This window comes from Dendronephthya gigantea, unplaced genomic scaffold (genome assembly GCF_004324835.1).
Source record: "Dendronephthya gigantea isolate DGI-Jeju-01 unplaced genomic scaffold, DenGig_1.0 000052F, whole genome shotgun sequence".
NCBI lineage: Eukaryota > Metazoa > Cnidaria > Anthozoa > Malacalcyonacea > Nephtheidae > Dendronephthya > Dendronephthya gigantea.
The window spans coordinates 1,212,501-1,237,486 of NW_021163062.1; the positions used below are offsets into that span (position 1 = coordinate 1,212,501).

General features: G+C 35.4%; 2 protein-coding genes across 2 annotated transcripts; one reads left to right on the forward strand and one right to left on the reverse strand.

The window, feature by feature from the left end:
* Window positions 1-3,869: 3,869 nt before the first annotated feature.
* LOC114528972 (collagen triple helix repeat-containing protein 1-like) lies at window positions 3,870-5,676 on the forward strand. Its single transcript, XM_028550680.1, has 2 exons — window positions 3,870-3,959; window positions 4,174-5,676. Exon 2 carries the CDS (start codon window positions 4,264-4,266, stop codon window positions 4,900-4,902), a length of 639 nt encoding a protein of 212 aa, XP_028406481.1. The 5' UTR covers window positions 3,870-3,959; window positions 4,174-4,263; the 3' UTR covers window positions 4,903-5,676.
* Window positions 5,677-22,572: 16,896 nt separating this feature from the next.
* Window positions 22,573-24,738, reverse strand: LOC114528938. The gene is made up of 3 exons (XM_028550648.1): window positions 24,580-24,738; window positions 23,759-23,900; window positions 22,573-23,132 (listed from the first exon to the last, which is right to left on the reverse strand). Exons 1-3 carry the CDS (start codon window positions 24,736-24,738, stop codon window positions 22,573-22,575), a joined length of 861 nt encoding a protein of 286 aa, XP_028406449.1.
* Between the last annotated feature and the right edge of the window lie 248 nt (window positions 24,739-24,986).

Here is a 24,986-nt window from a genome sequence, read left to right on the forward strand (position 1 = left end):
TTAACTACGCAGTTATTACTCCGGCGTGAGCGACGGAGTTGAAAATTCGCCTTGGTTTTTTTTTTATTTTTGGTCGTCGCAAGTGTGTTTTGGCGCGAAATATACTAGTATTTGAAATGTGTATCAGACCATAATTATCTACGTCACATGCAGTCTTGTATCCCACTGAGAGTTGTGGTGCACAGCTTTGGCTAATTTTCCGATGCGCGAATCGATTTCGCTCGCATGATACGGCAATTCCTCCAAGAGGAACAAATAAACGGTTCTTTTGATGCTGTTCGATTATATTTAGATTTAATTTGGGTAAGAATATATTTAATACATATATATTCTGGTCCTATTTTAATAATATCGCTGCTATTTCTGCGTTGACACGTCGCAGTTTGCACAGGATTGAAGATTTGATATAACTATATAAGCGCGAATTCCAAACGCAAAGTGTAAGACAAAGTGAATGTATTATGCGGTTTATTTACATTTTTGAACAATTGAACTTCTATAGTTTTTAATGAACGATGTGCTTCTAAATTTGGCTATCGAGCAGCATTTAGGTTCGCAAGGCATCTAAATGGATATGAACTGTATTGTTTATGTTGAGAAGCTTTGAAGACTGGCACGTGCACGCGCCACGCCGGAGTTACGCCAGAACAGGCGTCAAAATTTTGGAACCATTTAAAAATTGTTTTAATAAAATATATTGAACAAATGCTATTGAATAAGCAGGGGAATTTAAATATGAACTTATTATCGTTTCTAAATTATACATACAAAACATAACAACTTTAGTCGTCAACAACAATATATCAAGGACAAGATATATGATTATACACTACCATAGAGTATGAGAAGAAAAAATGTCATTGCTATTATATATTTGTTTATAATCTGGCAATTCAAAACCAGGCGTTTAAATAGTACCTGTATATAAGCGCTGCAAAACGTTATCCAGGTTGAAGTTCCACGATCATAAAAATATAAATGTCTGTATTGTAACAAGCATCGTACTCTGTCCCGTCAAATATCGTGTTATTTTTAGTTTCATATAATCATTATGCTGTAGTATCGTATTTCATATGCCCTGCGACAAGGTTTACTAAATATTATATGATGTAAATAATGTGTAGTGTCAATAATTATTCCATTAGAAAAGTTACTAAATACATGTTTTACCTGCGTTCCTGGGATATCAACCGTATAGGATTCAAGTAAACTGCGTCTGGGCGAACATTATTTTTTAAGATAACTTCTATTTAATTGCTTTCCATATATTTATAGTTTAAAGTCATATATTATTTAGTCGCATTGGTTCAACTATTAAACGAAATACATGATATTAACGCAACTTACTGGCTCATTATAAATCCACGCATAAAGTTATTTGTTTTGTCTTACAAAACGAACTGATATCGCAGCAGTTGTTGCAATAGCGACTGAATCCGGACATCCGACTTTATTAAAGAAACAAACCCAAAATATATGCAAATTCTTATGAGTTCACCAGATCCCGCCGAAGCGACATAAGTTCCCTGGCGGAAAAAACAAGGGGCGATGCATTTTGGACTTTAAGATGCATCTATTTAACTGTAAGTGACATTACGTATCCAAGTATGTTACTATACCAAGCCGGACCTACAGTTCGAGAGATTTACAAGACTGGAACAGACGCAGATTACGACGTCGCGAAGCAAAAAATTCAAGACATATTTCGATCCCCAAAAGAATCGACGGTATTAGGTACGAAGTATTTCAATTCAGACAGGCAACGCAAGGAAACAACGAGACGTTAGACCAATTCCATACAAGGCAAAGAACAATGTCAGAAACATGTGAATTCGCAGACGGTTGATTTTGAAATAGAGGAACAGATAATAATAAGCGAAAATTCATCGAAAAAACGAAAGCGAGCTTTGCGAGACCTTAAATTTGATTGAAAAGACGGCGTGACGAACAGAGTCTCGAATCAAAAGAACCAAACACATACAATTAGATATATACATATATATATATATATATATATATATATATATATATATATATATATATATAGATATATATACATATAAATATATATATATATATATATATATATATATATACATATATATATATATATAATATATAATATATATATATATATATATATATATATATAAATATACATATATGTATATATATATTATATATATATATATATATATATATATATTTATATATATTTATATATAATATATAATATATATAATATATATATATATATATATATATATATATATATATATATATATAATATATTATATATATAAACATCTCCAATGTTGTTTGTAGTCCTGATCTTAAGAGAGTCGTTGATTTACCAAACGCACCTCAGCCAACTAATGCGCATGAAACCAGAAGCCTTCTTCGTATGCCTAACTATTCTAGTAAATACATTTGAGATTTTGCAACCCTGACCACTCCACTGCGTGAACTGACAAAAAAAGACGCTCGGTTTGAGTGGACTCAAAAACATCAAACAGCGTTTGAGAAGCTAAAGAACACACTCGCCACTGCGCCATATATGGCATACTTCGACAAAACGAACGGAACATTTGTTGTCGCTGACACAAGCCCAGTAGGAGTCTCGGCGATTTTGTCCCACAAAAAATGGCGAAAAAGAGGCGTTATAAGAGGCGTGATAATTTCGGCAGTTGAACAATTCCTTTAGAAATTATTTATGGACACCGTACAGCTAAAGATGTACCGTGGTTCACCTCCAACCAAGCTTGGGCGTGTACCGTGTTTCGCCCCCAACCATGGTTGGGCGTGTACCGTGGTTCGCCTCCAACTATGGTTGGGCGTGTACCGTGGTTCGCCTCCAACTATGGTTGGGCGTGTACCGTGGTTTGCCTCCAACGTTGGCTGGGCGTTTACCGTGGTTCGCCTCCAACCATGGTTGGGCGTGTACCGTGGTTCGCCTCCAACCATGGTTGGGCGTGTACCGTGGTTCGCCTCCAACTATGGTTGGGCGTGTACCGTGGTTCGCCTCCAACGTTGGCTGGGCGTTTACCGTGGTTCGCTTCCAACCATGGTTGGGCATGTACCGTGGTTCGCCTCCAACGTTGATTGGGCGTGTACCGTGGTTCGCCTCCAACTATGGTTGGGCGTGTACCGTGGTTCGCCTCCAACTATGGTTGGGCGTGTACCGTGGTTCGCCTCCAACGTTGGCTGGGCGTTTACCGTGGTTCGCCTCCAACCATGGTTGGGCGTGTACCGTGGTTCGCCTCCAACGTTGGTTAGACGTGTACCGTGGTTTGCCTCCAACCATGCATATGCGTTCAAGATAATATATAAATCGGGTGCAAACAATCCAGCAGATTTTCTTTCTCGTCATCCCACTGACAAAAATAAGCGGGAAAAGGAGAAGATGACAGAACCCTACATCAATTTCGTAACTCAGAACAGTGATCCTAAAGACCAGTTTAGACTGCGCGATAAGTTGCGGAATGATGATAGTATAAGAAGGTCATCTCAGAACAGACGCAGTAGCGTAGCCAGCCTGACAATTTGTCCCGCTATGCTAATATTTTAGTGTTCAATGACTGCGAAAACAATGAATTTCTGAAGATATAAATAATTATAATAACTCGAAATTTAAATAGCGGGACAAAATCGTCAGGCTAGCTACGCCACTGAACAGACGACCGCCAGAGCGATAATTTATGGACTAGAGTATCCTTCTGATATTATAAGATAATTTGTATGCAGAGTATCATAAACGACTGATATGTCTAATAATAGATTTGTATATATTATTGAATTGAAAACCTTCAACTCGTAATCATTTTTTTATTTGATAACGGCTTACTGCGAGATTACCATTTGAGGCACTGATTACACAAAGTAAGCCGTGTTTTTTTGCCCTAGTGGAGGCAGCTATCTCAAAAATTGAAACGTCTTCATCCACACAACGATATAATACGGTGATATGTTTAATTTTTTTCGGTTTTGCTTGTAATTCTGGGATCTGAATTTCTTTCCAAATTTATGTAGCTACTGAACTTTCTGTTCAAAAATATTTAGGGAGCCATACTTGTGCCAACGGATTAGGAAACCCGATCAAAGGAATTTATTAACCTTACGTTGTTACGTCGAAAGACACTCAAGCACAATTTCCTTCTTTTCTTTCCAATACAGACCGCTTGACAATACAACAATCTAAGGAGGAACCAGCTTGAGCAGAATAAGTACTTAAAAGTTAAAAATTAATTTGATCGCGAACGTGTTATGATGGAGTTACATATTATAATTATTTTGCTTTACGTCACATTCGTAACTGATGTTGTAAAAGCGTCTACTAAGTTGAGTTGCGCCGCTTCGCCAGGCATTCCAGGGATCCCTGGTGTCCCAGGAAATGCTGGAAGGGATGGCTTACCAGGAGCTAGTGGTCAACCTGGGCTAAAAGGAGAGAAAGGGGAGAAAGGTGGCGATGACATTGATCTAGCGATGTCGACATGGAAACAATGTGTTTGGAAAAGGTATGATACAACATCTGATGGCTTGATACAGAACTGTATTTTTCATAAGAGATATGATAACACGTCCTTGAGAGTATTCTTTGCTGGAAACCTTCGTGCTGTAAAGGCAGGAGTCAATAACTGTGCTCGATGGTATTTTACATTTAACGGCGCAGAATGTGCAAACCCAGCAACTATTGAAGGTCTTGTGTACCACGAACACGGCAGCAAAGATGACCCTTTTCGTCATCGGCATATTGAAGGCTACTGCGATCAGATCCCAAAAGGCCAAATACACGTTGGATTCTTTGTGGGAAAGTGTGAAGTATTCGAAATTGGATACGTGTGTACTGGCTGGCGATCCATTTCGCGCGTAGTTATTGAAGAAGTTCCGCCTCCTCAACCGTAAACTTTCGAAGTTGCTAAGACTGCAAAAAAGGAGATCCGTAGTCCATGTGTGAAACATTATGCCATGTTATTTTTACTTTTTAAGTATACTATACTATACTATGCTATACTATACTAATAAATATTTAATATCATATAGAGTGGCGCAGGTTCAATCGCAATGCGCATATTGTTTTTGATAATTTGATGTATTTGAGTATATTTTTATATTAGTAGGTGTTGCAGCGCCGTAGCTAAACCGCTTAATTAGGGGGGGGGGTGTATATTCATATATTCATGTTTATATACCATAGCAGCAATAGCATACGAAAGAAATCATTCGGGCATATGACGAATATATGAATATGAACCCCCCCCCCCAATTAAGCTTCTAGCTACTAGCCCTGAGGTGTTGTACAGTTTTTGACATAAGCTCTTGTAAAAATATTGAAAAAGAAACCGCACGGGAATTGTGAGCAAAAGTGCACGGCAGGAAATCCAAATTCAAAATGATGGCAAATATTTAATTGGTGAAGCATTTAACTGGTAAAAGGGAATTAAGGTGGCTTCCTAGAGTTTTGGGAAAGTTGCATTGAATGTATTGAAAACTATTTATAGAAGCCGTTGCAATGGCAACAGTGACGTTTCAATATGGCCATGCACCAATTATCGTTAAATTACGATTATTTCACAAACGAAATGTCTTCTTTTTCTACTGAACGTTTTGCCAGATGGTTATTAATTGACAGGATAATTTTAGGAAAAAGTTATCGATACCCAAAAAAATTAAAGTACGAAAACGTGGTTTTACGCAATTAAAACAAATCCTATCGATAACTTTTTTAAAAATTGTCCGGTCGTTTACTATAAATGACTTGCAAAGCATTTGGTGAAAAATAAAAAAGATTCGCCGAAGGATTCACTAAATAACTGCAATAAAATTCTAATTTGCGGCCATGTTGAAACGTTATTGTTGCCATGGCATAGTTAATCAGTCAACCGTTTCTAATCCCTAACGCTATGTACAATATAATCAAAAGTACTATTGATCTTTAGTCCATGATATTCGTGTTTAATTCGGCACAACAATGAACAAATCTGCTGTCTAGAGTTTTTAAAAAACTCTAGGGAGCCACGTTAAACGAAGAGAGGTTACTAGAGTTACTAGAGTGCAGGTATCCATCGCGATGATGCACATGTATACGTTTTTTAAGCTATATGGATTTTACAGCCGAGGTATTCCTAAAGCCGTTCCTCCACCAAATCTTTACAAATTTGGCTTACTAGTGTTCGTAATATTTGGTACGTTCTTCTTCCTTTTGTCTTGTTTGAGTTTCTTAAAGGTGGGTTACATGCAGTCAGTAATGTAAACTAACGCTTTGTTTACATTTGAATTGCTATATCTCTGTCTAGTAATCTCGGAAAAATTATTATCATATTTTCTAAATCAATAAGGCATTTTGTTTATGTTCAAAGAAATCAAAAAGATCAGAACCTGTACTAGTTTAAAAATGTTCCCACGGAATGCATGCAAGAAAGAAAGAGTAATTAATAATTGGGAAAGGCCTAAAACTTAAGTTTACCGATGCAGTCTTGTGGCAAAAATCAATTACGGCATCACAGCATTGCCAGGTTATATTTTCTATTTTGCGACTATTTTAACACACATATAACTAAACACAATAAAGAGTTGCGTAGCAATCCACCTCAGCAAGAATAAGCAGTCCCCAGTTTGGAGTAAGAGGTGAAGAAACTAAGCTAAGTGTTACATAAATTATCTGCAGTGTCTCTAAATATTAACTTATGTACTTATTTTCTAAGCTCGGCGTGGCTATCACGGGCATATTACCAAATGCCTAATAACTGAGACCATACATATAATACGTATTGTTAATCTACGACAACACTACATAATTGATTACACAAGATACAATTGATCTAAAGATAATTTACTTATGCTTATATGTACCTCAGGGGTAATCTATAATATTCATTCAACACATGAGAATATAGCGATTTAAACTAAAATTGGTGCGAAAACAAGGCGTGAAATTTCTTGTTTTCCCGCTAAGTATGTAGCTATGAGCCTAAGCGAAATTATGAATTTGCATATCGATGCAATCAGAAAATGTACCTAAAATTATTAACGTCGTGCATGCATAGCAAATTATATAATAACGGTAAGAAATCAAGCAATTTTATTCGTCGAGAGCCATGTTCTAAAAGGGACAGACTCACGGAATGACGTCACAGATAATTTGACCGAATTTGATCAGCTACCTCGAGTACTATTTTGTCAGCCAATCACATTTTAGCACGTGTCTTAAGCTACCCAATAGCATTTCTCCAATCCCATAGATCATGTACGCATGCATGATATATGCAAAATTTTTACTTTTAGAATTTTGCAAGTGCGTTTGGGGAAATATAATTTATATTTTAATTTCCGAATTTTTTCGATTTTATTACATTAAACAAATAGATAACATTGAACCGTTGTTTTTTCAGTTATAGACACACGCTATGATGTATTTGTGATAGGAACAATCACCCGGCGTCTCCTGGCCACTTTGTTTTGTTCTTCTCACAAATGACGTCATGCCGTGTATGTATAACTGAACAAACAAGGGTTGTATACAAAATTTGCCAAATGCGCATGACTACTTTCTGATCTTAATTTTAGTACGCTCTTTCTAGCAGCGGTGATATATTGCCTTTCCTTTGCCTAGATCTCTAACTAGACTAAAGCGGATAATAATAATAATAATAATAATAATAAATAATATAATATACTAAAATAATTATAATATATAGTCACATATAATACATATTATAATAAGTAATACGACCTGGTCTCACCTAGTTTTTTCGGCCCCCCTTCCCCAAAATCCTTGCTACGTCTCTGATCAATAATTTTACTAAAGATATAGAGAGTCAGATTTAAAAGGTGCTGGTACGGCTACGATACGTGCAAGTATAGCTACGTCAATAGGCGATATAGAGTAGGTAGCATTTTAACGAACAAATATTTTCCAGAAATCATTTCGCGACATTGTGTAATTATTATACGAAGAGAAATCATCGCATTCCCAACGGCCAGTTGGTTGCTGAATTAACCAGTGAACCTTGTAGCTAATAAAGACCGGAAGCTCAAATAAACGATCTTTCACCGGAAGTCCTTCGTGATGCCATTTACCAACATAGTAATTTCCCGATTCATAACCCCACTGAGAACACTGACTGGCCATCATCGAATTATCATCAGGTAAACGATAATAAGATCCACAGCTCTTGGGAAAGGTGTTTGTCTGAGCAGTAAAATACTTGATAACTTGTTGACCAAGATTGTTGGTTTTATTTGTAGCGATATCAAAGATTCGTCCCGGGATCTTTTTACGGCAGAAAAATCTGATTTGATTGAACGACATGTTTGATGCGAGGTCGCGGAGAGCATACGTAGATATTGCAAGGTTTTGGTTTTTGTATTCACTGATTTCTTTATAATCATCTGTCAGAAAGACATCCATTCCTTTGGACTGATTTAGAACAAGGTTACTAACCAGTGTCCAGCCACCTATAGAGGATGGAGCTGTGATACATTACGACATAATTATTAAGTCTGACGATTTGATTTTTAAATAGCAATAAAGGCGTTTTACTTTTTACCAATATCATTTTCCCTGCACGATAGGTAAAATAAAGTAATCCTGTGTTAAAAAATTTTCACCGCTTCCGGAAAATGAAATTTTCTTTGTTTTGATTTTTTTCAAGCAAGCTAGATTTTGATCACCAATTTTCGTCTTAAAAATATTCGATTAATATTTGCCAGGGCCGAAACTAGAACGATAATTGGGGGGGTGTTTATTCATATGTGACCTTCCACGGGAAAACGTACGTTAACGATATTTCGTTGAAACGGCAAAACGAACGGATAACGAACGGGTAGTGAACGATCTGTCATAACGTTTCAACGAACCCAAAAAACGTTTTGACGAATTCAGCTAAAAATGTGAACGTTTAAAGTCGAGAATACGAACGGATAAATAAACGTTCAATCTGAAGCCGTTTGAACGATTTATGTTTATGAACGGTTTTAACGAATTAGTCTGAACGCCTGTTGCGCGTATGATTGACGCAAGATATTATTGACTAATTAAAATAATAGGAAATATTTTCAAACACCTAACATGTGTTGGCGCAAGATGCGTGTACATATAAATAGCTATGCCTTTATTTGAATGTTTAACTAAATTTATTAGCTAAACTACCTAAATCACATTATTTTATACTTTATATACATATACACATTTGCATTTTGCATCAAAATTCGGGTTTATTAATCGTTAGAAAGCCTTCAGTTATTAGTACAAATTATCATCATTATGTCAAATTAATCAATGCATCATCTGCAACTATACCCATCAAAATATTCAGCGCGTGTTTATTTGCAACAACGTTACAGATTTTGTAAATCTCTCCACGGACAAACTATATGTATGGGTGGTTAAGGACATATAAACACATCATGCATGCATCCGTTTTATTATTAACACGGCTCTAAACCGAGAGTAAACGAAGATTGCCATAAATGGCCTGGCTTCGATAATAATATCATAGGCAATGTCATCGGTCATGCACCGTCTCAGTTTGGTTGAGTTTCAGCTATATACTGGCCACATATTTTATGTTAAACTAAACACAAGAGATTCCATTGTACACTATTGCTTATACTCTTTGACGCGCAAACGATTAAATTAATTAGCGCAAGGATCAAGTTGTTTACAGATGATAACCAGACATTAATACAGAATATCGCATACGCAAAGTTCGTTTGTATGCGAACCAGCGTAGTAACGTCTGCTTGCATGCTGTCAAAACCTATTTGATATAAATAGCCCACTACATTAAATATCCAAACCAATTATACACGTGAAAATCCACATTTAAATTTCAGCAATGCATTGCGCGGCGGTAATAAAATATTTAAAATATAAGCTTGGATATTTACCTAGTGCACACAATATGTTCCGTGCAGCAACACCAGTAGCCTCTAGCTGCAGTCAAGCTTGTCGCGGAATGTCGCCTATACACAGTACTGTCAGTAGCAATTAAGGGCATCATTATACCTTAAGAATATTTTAAAATTTGATAATCTATTTTATCGACTGCATGCACCATCGCCATATTTTCTTCGCAAAGCTAAAGCTGCAATGTTTCTATCTCTGCCGCCATATTTTTTCATATAAGTGATATGTTTTGTGACCATACGATCACATATGCATGTGTTATGACTTATGAACCAGTATATCGCTAATTAATACTTGTGATATTAAATTAGGTAACCAAATTCTTGGTGGTCACTATATTCATCAGGAAATATTTTATTTCCACCCAAATATTCGACCATGTACATAGTTAACTGTGTAAATACCTATGCTACCTGAATGAGCCTAACAATAGTGACCTAAAGAAATAGAACGCGTATTAAATTAATGGGATAATTTTCGAAATCTTCATTTCAAACCACCGCGGCAATCCGCAATCCCGAAGGTCCGAATTCAGTTCCGCCCTGCAAAACAACTTAATACTCAACCCCGGCAGCAAGAAGAGATTGCACAGTATTTTCACTAAAGCATATAGCAATAGCAGACGGCCCATATAGAAACCGGGTTTTTAAATCACAGAGTGCAAATAATTTTTTCTGCAAAGCATATAGCAATGCTGCCGCCCATATAGAAACGACAATGCCAAATGCATGCACAGGGGAGTTTATACTCACCATTTTAAGAAACAAACGATCCTCAACATCTTCGAGACATCTACTTGTGACACAATTTGTGCCTCCTGCTTACAGTAAAATTAACTAATCAAGATTAATTAAGACATGCATGAAAGCATTAATCCATTTTGTCTGGCAAAATCTTTTTATATCATATAATTATATATATTTCGAGGTAGCATCTACCCTTTTTTTATGAAAAATGTCAGCAAGGTTTGTAAACAATTGTTGTTTCAATGTAAGTAAATGCATCCTATAAATTGTATTAACCACCATGGCTCAAGCTAACAACTTTTCTAACCTCAGCCAAGCCATTTTGAAGGTCTGGCAACCTTTCATGTCATGTTTATTCGGAATGATTGGATGATCGTGGCCCAACTTGATTCCACCGGCCATGATAAGCAATCTAAAGGGTTATATTGCAGTGCGCATTAAATATATCGCGTTAACATGTAAAATGCAATTGAGAACGTCTTGTTATATACAATTGCATGATCATCTATATGAAATCTTACTTCGAATGCGTGTCATATTTCGATATATGCATGGTCTATAGAGATCTACAGTTTAGCCAAGCAAATACACTCAAGGGAAAAAAAACTTTAGTTTATATCGAGACAACCGTTATACGAATTCTGTTGATGATCTCATCGATAAGCCTGATTTCAAGGCTTGGAGGAAAATAATTGCAAGCGCGCCTAAAAAAGTGGCCCAGTCATGACTTTCCTTCCTTATATCATAGCTAATGTTTCATTTAGTGTTCATACCTGGTATTAACCTTTATATATGCACGCGTTAAAACGCCTTGACTTCTCCATAGATGCTAATATCCAGCAAATTTTTGGGACAGTCTTCGCGAAATTATTGGTAAAGATCTTTACCCGCGCGCTCATGCACGCATAAACAGTTGATAGCCGCCATTTCAAATTTGCTCATTTTGCCGCTCTAGCTGGCAGGCTTCAAAGTGCAATGACCATGCATAATTGCAATTTAATATCTGGAATGTAATTTCTAATCTAGAGAGCCCAAATCAAAATTAGTGAAAATTTTCCTGTTGCCCAACAGCTGATATGTTGTCCAAGCAAGATAAATTCCAATGCTCCTTTTCTGATGAATTATATATAACGAAATATATGTAGTAAAATATCTGAAAGGTCAAACTTAAATGTTTGTAAACGTTAGCTTGGCAATTTGCCCTTTGGGCTTGTTGTGGGCAAGGAAGGACTGCACGCACTTTAAAACATAGCGCAAAACTCAACCTCACAAAACACGGATTTTTTTGTAATAAACAATGTCACACAGTGAACATCATTGATATAAGTTCATTACTTTTATACAGTCTCTATCATGCATTTATACGATTTGAGCCTTTTCCGCGTTCCACGTTTCCGATTCGAGGAGCAAGTCGAGAGAAATCAAATTACAACCAAAATATACATGGGGAGTGAATTGTGCTGAAATGTGCATATATCAATATATATGAAGTATTTTTTTGTGAATTAAGAGTCTAAATAAATATTTACAATGCATGAGTTATATTTATGCCATAAGTTATATTCATGCAATTGCCACCTTTCAACATGCCAGCGACGATCGAGCCAGATGGCTTAGATCTAGTGATTTTGTAAGCGGGGCACTGAGGATTTTTTTCTCCGGCTCCAGTTTTAGACTAGATGCACGCGTACATATTTAAATTGCTATGATATTCATGCAGTGGCGTAACGAACAGAGTCGAAAATGGGGTTTCGAGGTATACTGGTACTGCGGGGTCCCTTAATTCGCTGTTTGTCATAAATCACGTTTTGCTTATACTATGATGTTTCGTTATCTATCCTGGCCCCCAATAAATTGGGATCCCTTAGTTCTCGTCGTAACCCTACCGAACGCGCGTTATGTCACTGTATTTATGTCTTCAAATATTAGCTAGGGTATTTCAATTGTTGTATAATTTGTAGCCATGTCAGACTGCATTAAAGACAACGAATTTCAAGCTGAAATGTCCGTCCTAGGATGCGGTCCCTAATTTTGAATAGATTTTAATCAGTAGCTGCTTCGTACGGAGGCCCAGCTATATAAGTTTATCACATGTAAATAAATTAGCTATATACACATGGTTTACAAGTACGATATTAAAATGTAACACGCAAAATCCCTCAATTCATTTTAAAATCTGGTTTTGTCTGTTTACATACATTTAGAGACTTCCGACAATTATGCAACTTAATTAGCACCTTGCCAAGGCATATTATGGCTCGTAATGCTAATATATGGCTTGCGACGTTGTTTGGATGCGCGGTGAAATTTGGCTTATGGAAGCTACAGAAGTATAGTAAAGCACAAATTCTAACCATTTAGTGCATTACCGAATTCAAAAAACGATAAATTTTTGAAAGAAAGCTTACGACGTGAAATTTGACGCTAATGGAATAATTGCATACGCTGAGTATTAATAGCCTTCATGTCTGCATGCAATGACGCTAAGCATAAACCATAACATAAAGCGCACAAAATAGCATTCGATTAGGCTAAAACGATATAACCTCACTATTTCCTTTACAAGCCTTCTACTAAAGAACTGAATACGTTTCTGGGAGTATTTCTGTGTAGCACATTCTGCGCTTCTTCTACAAAGTTGTAACATTGCAAATGTTTAATCTAATATGTTGAACCAAATCCAATGCGATTGAACGAAATTCCGGCAAACGTTTCAACGAACGGTAAATCAAACGGTTGAACGCTTTTGGACCAATTTTCAAACGTTTTTTCCTAAGCGTTCGAACGGGCAATTTCGAACGATGAACGATCTCGAAAATCGTTTCAACGAACGCTTCAAGCGTTTGAACGGCAAACGAACGGATAACGAACGATATTTTCGAACGAACGAAATAGCGTTAACGTATGTTTTCCCGTGGAAGGTCACATATATTCAGTTCTGCCCGACGGATTTCCATTGTGAGCTTTTGCACTTACAAAAGAAATCCGCAGGGCAGAACTGAATATATGAATAAACACCCCCCCAATTATCGTTCTAGTTTCGGCCCTGATATTTGCTTTTATATGAAGGAAAAATCAATGTATGCTGAAAGATGGGGTGTAGTCCGCAATCCGCATAAAATTATTTCGTAAAATATCAAAAACTTTAGACTATATAACACGTTTTTAGTTCAGTATATTTCTAAATAAATAATATAAAAGAGTTTATGTTCAGAGATATACGAAACGAAAAACGAAACGAAAAGAAATTTGAGCAATTTTGAAAGTTGAACTGATGCATGCCCAGAAGCGACTGTAACCCCCCTTAATTTAACTGCTCTTACCTCCATCACTTTTCATATCACAGTAAACGCTTAATGTTTTATTGTCCAATTTAATCCAGTATTCTCCGTTTCCCAAAGATGCTGTTTTTTTCCGTAGAAGAATGTCTAAACACGACTTTCCAGGATTGGTTCTCTCACCAACCTTTAAATGACATTATAAATTGCATCAATATAAGGCTAATGCTCTGGTTAATCAAACAATGTTATCAAAGGAATTATTGGCATACCAACAAAGAATTTATTGCTTCCTGCAATTGAAACTAGTTTGACGCGCGGGTAATTTCCCTGCATGGAGTTCTGATGACATATAGGTAACGCGTGGGAGAGCGGATATTAGGGTCAGTATAGATAAAGAGCAGGTCATTACAGATCGAATTTGAGCCCGCCTTCGACAAGGTCATTACAGATCGAATTTGAACCCGCCCTCCTCCCCGTTTTCTCACGCGAGCTTAATGTAAAGGTATATTAGTATTATTCGGTTGGGCGTTTAAATTAGCCCCACCTTTTCTGTGCGAATTGTTTAGTAATTGAATTTATTGTTCGTTGATTAATAATTAATTTGTTGTTAAATAAAAATTAATAAATCGGCATGTGCGTTAGACAATTACGCACATTTCCAAAATTATTCCAACTCTGTGTCTGAGTTGTTTTTGTACGAGATCTAGAACACAGAAAACAGAGTTCGTCATGACAAGGTATCTTTTGGATATGAAGCTAATGAAGGGAAGCGATAAGTCTTTTTTTTTGTATTAAACTGTTTCTATGAACTGCAGTTCAAACTCGTGTTAATAGCCGTCCTTTCAACAGAATTAGGGGGTAACACCGTGGTATCACCGTCTTTCTATAGGCATAGGTAGATTTACCAGGCTAGTACACTCTTGAATGTATGTGAATGTATTGAGTGGTTAAATTTCATTCGAGAAATACCGTAAGATTTAATAGATTTCTTAATGAGGTGGTAACCCACAGCTTCTTCCATTAACAATGAAATATAGCTACTAATATTTCTAAAATATAGCTACTAAGTGTTCAAGCGTCAAAAACATCGTGAGAAAGATTAAAAACATCCATTACGTCAAGTTGAGATATTGTAAGATGACGATCGCTAAGCCGGATATAACAGTAACTCCTCCATAAAATTAATATTCACAAAAAGCAATTTAGACTTTAATTTTTATGAACCGTATTTTTAAAACATGCGATTTTTGTTAAGCCGTGTATTAATTCTCAAATATCCTAAATTTTAACCACTATATTCCGCCTACCGCTATATGATCAAGACGCATCAATATCCAATCTCCTTTCTTTGAGTCGCCTCTGTTGTTGGTTACGTTTGTCAGTTGACAATTTTCGATATTTTGTGTTGTTCTGTAGTTGAAACCAACACATTTTTCTTTACCATTGCAGAGTGTGTAACATTCAAACATGGCAAACTCGGGTGTTACGTTGTGTCTTGATATTATTTCATCAGAGGGTAATGGTGAACCTCCTAAATATTTAGTCCTATAATTAGCTGAATGATATTGAATAGGAAATGTTTAATTGTTTGTGTTATAAGAAAGGCATCCGCTTACATTTTCTTGCCTTAGAGATAACAGAAACTGATTTTCCTGACAATATTTTCAACAGGTAAACAACAAGCAAAATAACCCACCTTTTATTATGGCGCCGTATTTCTTCTGAGAACAACTGCTGGCGTTAATATTCGCAGTCACAAGTAAAAAGGGCAAGCTGGTGGCAATAAGCTTGATCATCATTGAATTCCACTCTGTTTTGACTGGGTAGGCTAATACAAAACGTCTCCTTGATTTAGCCAGGAAACAATGGGTAAATATAGCGATAACCCTTTCAATGAAGCTCGTTTATTTAAAGGAAAGTAAGAACACTGACACTTGATGACGTCTTTCCAAACTGGAATAATTGCTTGTAATAGTGTGCCTTGCGTGAAAGAAATAACTGGACATGTGTCTAAGGGGCTGTTTACATGACCCCGGTTACCCGAGATTCAACGAAGCGTGAGACGACTTTGAGGTATTGAATAAAGTCTTTATGTCACCAAAACAGGCACATGCTATTGTTGTGCTGATTATATGACTGCCAGGATCATGTTATCTGCTCATTTCAATACCTCAAAATCATCTCACGCTTCGTTGAATCTCGGTAACCGGGCTCATGTAAACAGCCCCTAACTTATTTTCAACAAATTTTCGCCAGAATATGTGGCAGTATAACATAATGCAACAGTTAAGTGTCTACTGTTAACTCCTTTTCATCTGATCTGATGAAATCTCAAAGTGGTTAGGTTATTTTAACTTGCGATTCCTGTGCGAATACTTTTGATAAAAATACGATTTTGATGAACCATTTTAAGGAGAAAATTGTGCTCAGTAGACACACGTTTTTTTTAGATCAACATGTTGCCAACTCGCTGTGATATTCACTTCAAAATTCATTCGATTGATTTATTATTCAATATTACACATCAAAGCAGCCAAATCTATAAAATTTTGCTGAAAATGCAAACTAAAACGGGTTATATAGTGCTTTTGTTCACATTTTTAGTGTTATTTTGATGTCTTTAGCGTCAAAATCGAGCCTTTAGAGGATTTTTTGCCGATTTTTTATATAAACATGCACAATAATATGAAATATCGCATCACCGGCAGTAATATTTCACAATAATAAAACTATCGAAAAAAATTTCGCGCAAAAAAAGCCGAAAATCAGACCCCTTGGTCCAATTTAAGGAATCGATTTTTGGGGTCAAATTTGCCCTAGGGAAAGGGCATCATATAGTTTTGTCACAGTTTGCAACCGCACGACAAAATTCCGGGCACGCAGTAAGCACGCGCTTAGCAACAATTATCGCTTAGAATTTCTCCGATTCTTTTGCACATTCTACCCCAAAAGTTTCTTTTTGACCGCCAGTGTATAATAATTACATAAGGTAGGTAGCTCATTTTTTACCTCATGCACGAAGCTTACAACTTAAACTATAAAATACCCCGTTATATTGATTGAAACCAATAAAAAAGTGAAAATATGTAAAATTCAGAAATTTAGAAGAGAACAGAGAACAAAAAAAAGCGAAAAAATACGGAATTTCAAAAGTATATGGTTGCTATGGGTGAGTAATTTGAGATAACAAAGCAACCTGTCATTTTGACTCTTATTTCGACTTATAACACAAAAGCAGCTTAAAACTATCTGCTGGTTTCAATAATCTTTTCAAGGGCTATCGTTTGGTCGTATTCCGGGGTCTTTTGCCCAAATTAATTAATATCTTTATAGCTACAGCGACTTTCGCATACTTTAGAGATATCCCGAAATTATGTCCCGAATTTGAAAAGCAATGTTTACCCTTGAAGTAACAAAACTTGTTTCATTTTGATAACCTTATTCAATAAGAACGTTTTATTCGAATAAAAACGGTACATGGGAAAATAATTATTAATCTTGCTTCAAACCACGGCTGAGTAAAAATTAATATAATTTTCAGTCACTCGGAATCAGTACTTTTACTTTGATGCTTATTTTCTTCTTACTATATTCAACTCATTTAAATTCAGACATATTCGCGCTATAAGAAATTGAAAACATTTAGCCAGACCAAAATTATTCGAACAATATATTGGGTAACTATTATTATATAGGTCATTTACACAAAGATCAAAATTCCATTTGTAAAACTATATTTCAAATAACCTTAAGTTGCCGTGAAAAGCAGCTGAGCTTGTGTTTTGAAAAAGCAGCCCATCGCGGGTGAAACTAACTCACCTCTTTTAGTTCCTGTCAGGTTTTCGCATAGAATTTTAAGGGAAACGAAATCACAAACTTGCCGATTATTCTTTCTTACAAAATTGTATTTGTCGATGCAAAAATGTTGCTTTTTGTCTTTCGGAAAAATTTCGCCCGCTCATATGGCGACAACAATTCCGTTTGAAGACATACAGCCTCCTACCGTCATCTTTAGCGGGCATCACTTTAACGCAAATTTGCATATCACAGTTTGAAGCAGCATAATTATTTTCTAATCGACGTCTTTTTTACTCGGAGTTTTACAGTTTTTTAAGTCCAGATATTGTCAGGGAGGAATAAATTAAATTTCCTCTGCATCAAACCATGTAACCCCGTCAATTTTAATGATAAACTGCCAAAATTATTTATGATTAAAAGCGCCTATATATTAACAGGTGGCTCCTTACAGGTTGATTTTCCTAAGGCACTAATGATGTTCTTCTTTATATTAACAATATTTTGGAGCGGCAATTAGTTGCCATGTTGCAACAAATATTGTTGCGCCAAAACGTGGTGATATACACGCAACCTGGCAACATCATTAAATAATGATCCTTTTAGTACAATTGTGTGCAACCTAGATGAAACTGTTGGGAGCAACCTGAAATTAAGTAAAACCGTGACATTTAATTTCAAAGTGAACATTAGAAGGTTAATATTTAGCAATTATTGAATGAGGTTAAACATGATATGAAGAATTATCAAGCCGAAGTTTGTCATTATCAACCGAAGGCGAAGGCTGAGGTTGATAATGATAAACTGAGACTTGATAATTCTTCATATCATGTGAAAACCAAATTCAATAAATGTTTTATTATTTATTTAAAAGAACGAACAAAGTTGCGGAACCTTTCACTTGAGGAAGCCATTGTGTTGATGTCTTCGCCATTCGTGTGACGTCAAACGTGGGATACGACTATTTATCACACTAAAAAAAGTCGTATCACACGTTATGACGTCAAACGTTGGATATGACGATTTCACACATGGCTATTAGCCAATCACAGACTGTGAATTCTTTATAATGATCCTTTTAGTACAATTGTGTGCAACCTAGATGAAACTGTTGGGAGCAACCTGAAATTAAGTAAAACCGTGACATTTAATTTCAAAGTGAACATTAGAAGGTTAATATTTAGCAATTATTGAATGAGGTTAAACATGATATGAAGAATTATCAAGCCGAAGTTTGTCATTATCAACCGAAGGCGAAGGCTGAGGTTGATAATGATAAACTGAGACTTGATAATTCTTCATATCATGTGAAAACCAAATTCAATAAATGTTTTATTATTTATTTAAAAGAACGAACAAAGTTGCGGAACCTTTCACTTGAGGAAGCCATTGTGTTGATGTCTTCGCCATTCGTGTGACGTCAAACGTGGGATACGACTATTTATCACACTAAAAAAAGTCGTATCACACGTTATGACGTCAAACGTTGGATATGACGATTTCACACATGGCTATTAGCCAATCACAGACTGTGAATTCTTTTAGATAAATAATAATAATAATTAATGTTAAAAACAATTTTACTCATTTAAATGATTACTTAATTAACTAATTTAAAAAACTTAATTATACATAGTGCAAATAAAGTGTGTGTATGTCAGACACGAACGATTTAATTTAACTCAAACTCCGAATTCAAAAGAGCTTCAAAAGAGATTAGACAAGAAATTCTTTGAATAACCTTATTACAGTTACTTTACTTAATACGATGAGAAAACTACAGCTTATATGTGAGGTTCGTTTTAGCCTCGCTAGATTCAAACCTGCAGCCTTTGTTCAAATGGAAAAGAAATCCTTTCCTGGATTTTCACTATACAATTATAGCAGTTGCACCTCAGGATGCGGACGCATGCGAAAATAAAGTTAAGATTACTAAGAAATTTAGCTCAGGAAAAACTTTTTACACCAAAAAAATTAAAAAATTATGCTACATAGTTGGAATAGCTAGCCTGAAACACGCGGAAATTTCGTTTTAGACCAATCATGCAGCAGGTTTGTTTACATTTTTAGTAACCTAATTGGCTAATTCCGGTCAAAAGGTACATTTTTCACTATTTTAAATGAAGTATGAAAAACAGATTTTGGAATTTTGATTCGCTTTGCTTGAAAAATGTCAACAAATATGCCAATTACTTTAAACACGACATTCCCGCTTGTTCTAGCCTGATGAATTGATTTTGATAATTCGTGGAGATTTTTGGGCCAAATATTAGCATGACGGTTCAGGCTTCATACTTTAGTTTAGTGCATAAATTACTACAGTTTTATCTTGAAATGACATTGTGTAAAATATTTAAAAAAAATAAACGAATATTGCCGTATTTTGTCATGTTAAAGCAGTTTTAAGTCGTTATTCGTTTAAAAGAAGTTATCAGGTATCAGTTACCAGGGATTAGTTTGTAAGCTTCATGACGTAAAAAATGAGAGTGCTTTAATGCTTTTATTATTCATTTTGAGTAAACTCGTAAAGACTTTATATCATTTTAAAACTTAAATAAACAACACATGCTTACCTTTAAATACTAAAACACCCTAACCGGTTGCCTGTTTAGTATTTTTCGGTGTGGATTCATCTATAATTACATTAATTTCTTCTTAACTAAGTTCGGCAAATTTTTTGTTTATTGCCGCCATTTTGATCGTGCAATAAATCCTATAACGGCACTGCCGTGGCGTTGTTGCTATATAAAATTCACTCACGTGGTACAAATCGACCAATCAGAACGTAAGTTTACAGAAAATGAATATTAATATATATTATTGCACAACTGGCGTTCAAATTATCACGCATATTTGGGCTGCCTATGTTTATACCCAAAGCATTGGAGTTCGAGAATAACCCTTCGTTTAGAAGTTTAAAAGATGATAAAAAAGTTGTTTTATACCATGTTTTATGCGCTGCCTTGTTATTTATCCGCTCCAGCTAGTCCTTTACCCACAAGTAACCATACCGTACCTATTTTTATAATAGCAGTTGAGTAGATTGAAATGCAAGTCCTAACGGGGTATTTAATGGTTTATTTCACCTGTACTAGTTTGATAAATTCTACGAAATTTTATGTACGAAAAGAAAGGTATAAATTAATTATAAATGGCTGAAATTTAAAGATACTTTGCAATATAACCAGAGAGCAGCATGGCAGAGTCTTCAAACAAGTTAGCATCAAATGTGGTAAAACAACTGCCTAAATAGACAAAACAATTCTAAATTTGTCTATTGTGGCAGTTGTTATACCACATTTGATGCTAAGCTGAAAATTATAGTTTACCCATGTTGTCTTGTGGCAAAAATCAATTCATTGTCTACGTCATTGCCAGATTAAATTTTCTATTTTTTTCTATCTTAACATACACATAACTAAACACAATTAAGAGTTGTGTAACAATCCACCTCACCTAGAATAAGAAGTTCCCAGTCTCGAGTTAGAGCTAGGTGAAGAACATAAGCTAAGTATTACATAAATTATCTGCAATGTCTGTAATTATTACCCAATGTATTTATTTTTCCGAGCTCGGCGTGGCTATCACGGGCATATTACCAAATGCCTAATAACTGAAACCATACACATAGTACGTGTTGTTAATCTACGACAACACTACATAATTCATTATACAAGATACCATTGATCTAAATATAATTTACTTATGCCTATACGTACTTCAGGGGTAATCTATAATATGCATTCAACACGCGAGAATATAGCAATTCAAACTAAAATTGGTGCCAAAACAAGTCGTGAAATTTCTTGTTTCCCTATGGGACCAAGCGAAATTATAAATTTTGTAGATGCAATCAGAAAGGTACCAAAAATTATTAACGTCGTGCATTCATAGCAAATTATATAATAACGTTAAGAATTCATTATAACCATTACAACAAATTTGGGAGAAATATTATCAACGAATTACGCGTCTAAAACTAAAAGTGTCAGAACGAATTTAATATATATACTGACCAAAATATAAACTTTTTGCTCTACCCTACGATAGCATGTTAATTAGCATGCATGAGGTTATTGGAAATTTGTTTGAATCGCTATTTAAGAAATAGAAAACATTTTCCGTGTTTCTATACAGTTATAGAAACACGCGTGGTATTTTGGGAGATCGAGAAATAATCAGTGCGAAAACGAACCCGTAGGGCGAGTTTTTTCACGTTATTTCGAGTTCTCCCAAATTCCCACGCGTGTTTCTATAATTGTACAGAAACACAGGAAAAAATGTTTGCTATTTCTTTTCTTATATAACTCAATAAAAATATTATGTACAAATGTTATGATTCGATTCGATTGTTTCTAAACAGGTACAGAAACACGCTTCTCGACGATTCAACACGCGCGTACTGTAAATGTTATATTACTGATAAACTGCCATGTTTAATATCATGAAACATTTGCCGCGAAATGTGTAAATAATTTGAATTTACGCATATAACACAAATTAAAATTAACAAAAGTATGCAAAATTTGCAAAATTCGCATGACTACTTTCTGAAATCTTAATTTAAGTAGGCTCTTTCTAGCTGCGGTAATTTATTTATTTACCTTTCCTTTGCCTAGATCTTGAATTAGACTAAAGCGGATACTAATCACTAATAAATAATATAATATGTAGTCACATAATACAAATAATAAATAACACGGCCTGGCCTCGCCTAGTTTTTCGACCCCCCTTCCCCAAAATCCTTCCTACGTCTCTGATTAATAAGTTTTATTAAAGATTTAGAAAATCAGATTTAAAAGTTGCTGGTACGGCTACGATGTAGAATAGGTAGAGGAGCATTTTAACGAACAAAAATTTTCCAGAAATCATTGCGCGACAATGTGTCATTATTATCCCAAGAGTAATCATCGCATTCCCAACGGCTATGTGGTTGTTGAATTAAACAGTGAACCTTGAAGCCAATAAAGACCGGAATATCAAATAAACGATATTTCACCGGAAGTCCTTCGTAATGCCATTTACCAACATGGAAATTTCCCGATTCATAACCCCACTGAGCACACTGACTGGCCATGGTCGAATTGTCATCAGGTAAACGATAATAAGATCCACAGCTCTTGGGGAGGGTGTTTGTCTGAGCAGTAAAATACTTAATAACTTCTTGACCAAGATTGTTGGTTTTATTTGTAGCGATATCAAAGACTCGTCCTACAGTCTTTTTACGGCAGAAAAATCTGAGTTGATTGAACGACATGTTTGATGCGAGGTCGTGAAGAGCATACGTAGATATTGCAAGCTTTTGGTTTTTGTATTCACTGATTTGTTTATAATCATCTGTCAGAAAGACATCCATTCCTTTGGACTGATTTACAACAAGGTTAGTAACCAGTGTCCAGCCACCTATAGAGGATGGAGCTGTGATACATTACTACATAATTATAAAGTCTGACGATTTGATTTTTAAATAGCAACAAAGACGTTTTATCTTTCACCAATATTATATTAAAGTAATCCTGTGTTTTTCACCGCTTCCGGAAAATTAATTTCCTTGTTTTGATTTTATTGAAGCAGCTAAGTATAGATTTCGACCACCAATTTTCGTCTTAAAAATATTAGATTAATTTTTGCTGTTGGATGAAGAAAAAATCAATGTATGCTAAAAGATGGGTCTAGTCTGCAATTCGCATAAAATTATTTCCTAACATATCAAAAACTTTAGACTATTTGACACGTTTTTAGTTCACTATATTTCTAAATATAATAATACAAAAGATGTTCAGAGAGATACGAAGCGAAAAACGAAACAAAAAGAAATTTGGACAATTTTAAAACTTGATCTGATGCATGCGCAGAAGCGACTGTAACCCCGCTTAATTTAACTGCTCTTTAACATGCTTCTAATATTACATCCTTCGTATGGGTCTGTTAATTTCCATTATTGTATCGAGGCATATATTGCGATTTATATAATAATATTGATCAATAAAAATGCATAATTTGAATAATAAGTATGATTGCAATAATACCTCCATCACTTTTCATATCACAGTAAACTTTTAATGTTTTATTGTCCAATTTAATCCAGTATTCTCCGTTTCCCAAAGATGCTGTTTTTTTCCGTAGAAGAATGTCTAAACACGACTTTCCAGGATTGTTTTTCTCACCAACCTTTAAATGACATTATAAATTCCATCAATATAACATATGCTTTTGTTAATGAAACAATGTTATCAAATCTTTATTTTTGTATTAAAATGTTTCTATGAACTGCGGTTCAAACTGGTATTAATAGCCATCCCTTCAACAGAATTAGGAGGGTAACACCGTGGCATCACCGTCTTTCTATAGGTATAGGTAGATTTACCAGGCTAGTCCACTCTTGAATGTATGTGAATGTATGGAGTGGTCAAATTTCATTGTAGAAATACCGTGAAATTCGATAGATTTCCTCATGAGGTGGTAACCAACAGCTTCTTCCATGAACAATGAAATATGGCTACGTACTAATATTTCAGCGAGAATAAACCGCCAGGCTGGCTACTCTACTGCCATCATGGTAAATAATGCCTGTCCAAAGTTGAAGTGGGGCCACGCAAAAGTGTTTTGAAGCGTCAAAAACATCGCGACAAAGATCAAACAACACCCATTACGTCAAGTTGAGATATTGTAAAACAACGATCACTAAGCCGGGCATAACAGTAACCCCCCCATATAATTATTATTCTCTACAAAGCGACCTAGACTTTCATTTTTACGAACCGTGTTTAGAAAACATTCCCCCACTATTTTGTTAAGCCGTGTGTTAGTTCTCAAATATCTTAAACTTTAACCAATATATTTCGCGTACCGCTATATCAAGACGCATCAATATCCAATCTCCTTTCTTAGAGTTGCCTCTGTTGTTGGTGACGTTTGTCAGTTGACAATTTTCGATATTTTGTGTTGTTCTGTAGTTGAAACCAACACAATTTTCTTCACCATTGCAGAGTGTGTAACATTCAAACATTACAAACTCGGATGTTACGTTGTGTCTTGATATTATTTCATCAGAGGGTAATAATGAGCGTCCTAAATATTTAAACCTATAATTAGCTGAATTATATTTTGAATAGGAAATGTTTAATGGTTTAGCTAATGTAGGTATATGTGTTCTAAATAAGGCATCCACTTACGTTTTTTTTGCCTTAGAGATAATAGAAACTGATTTTCCTGACAATATTTTCAACCGGTAAAAAAAAAGCAAAATAACCAACC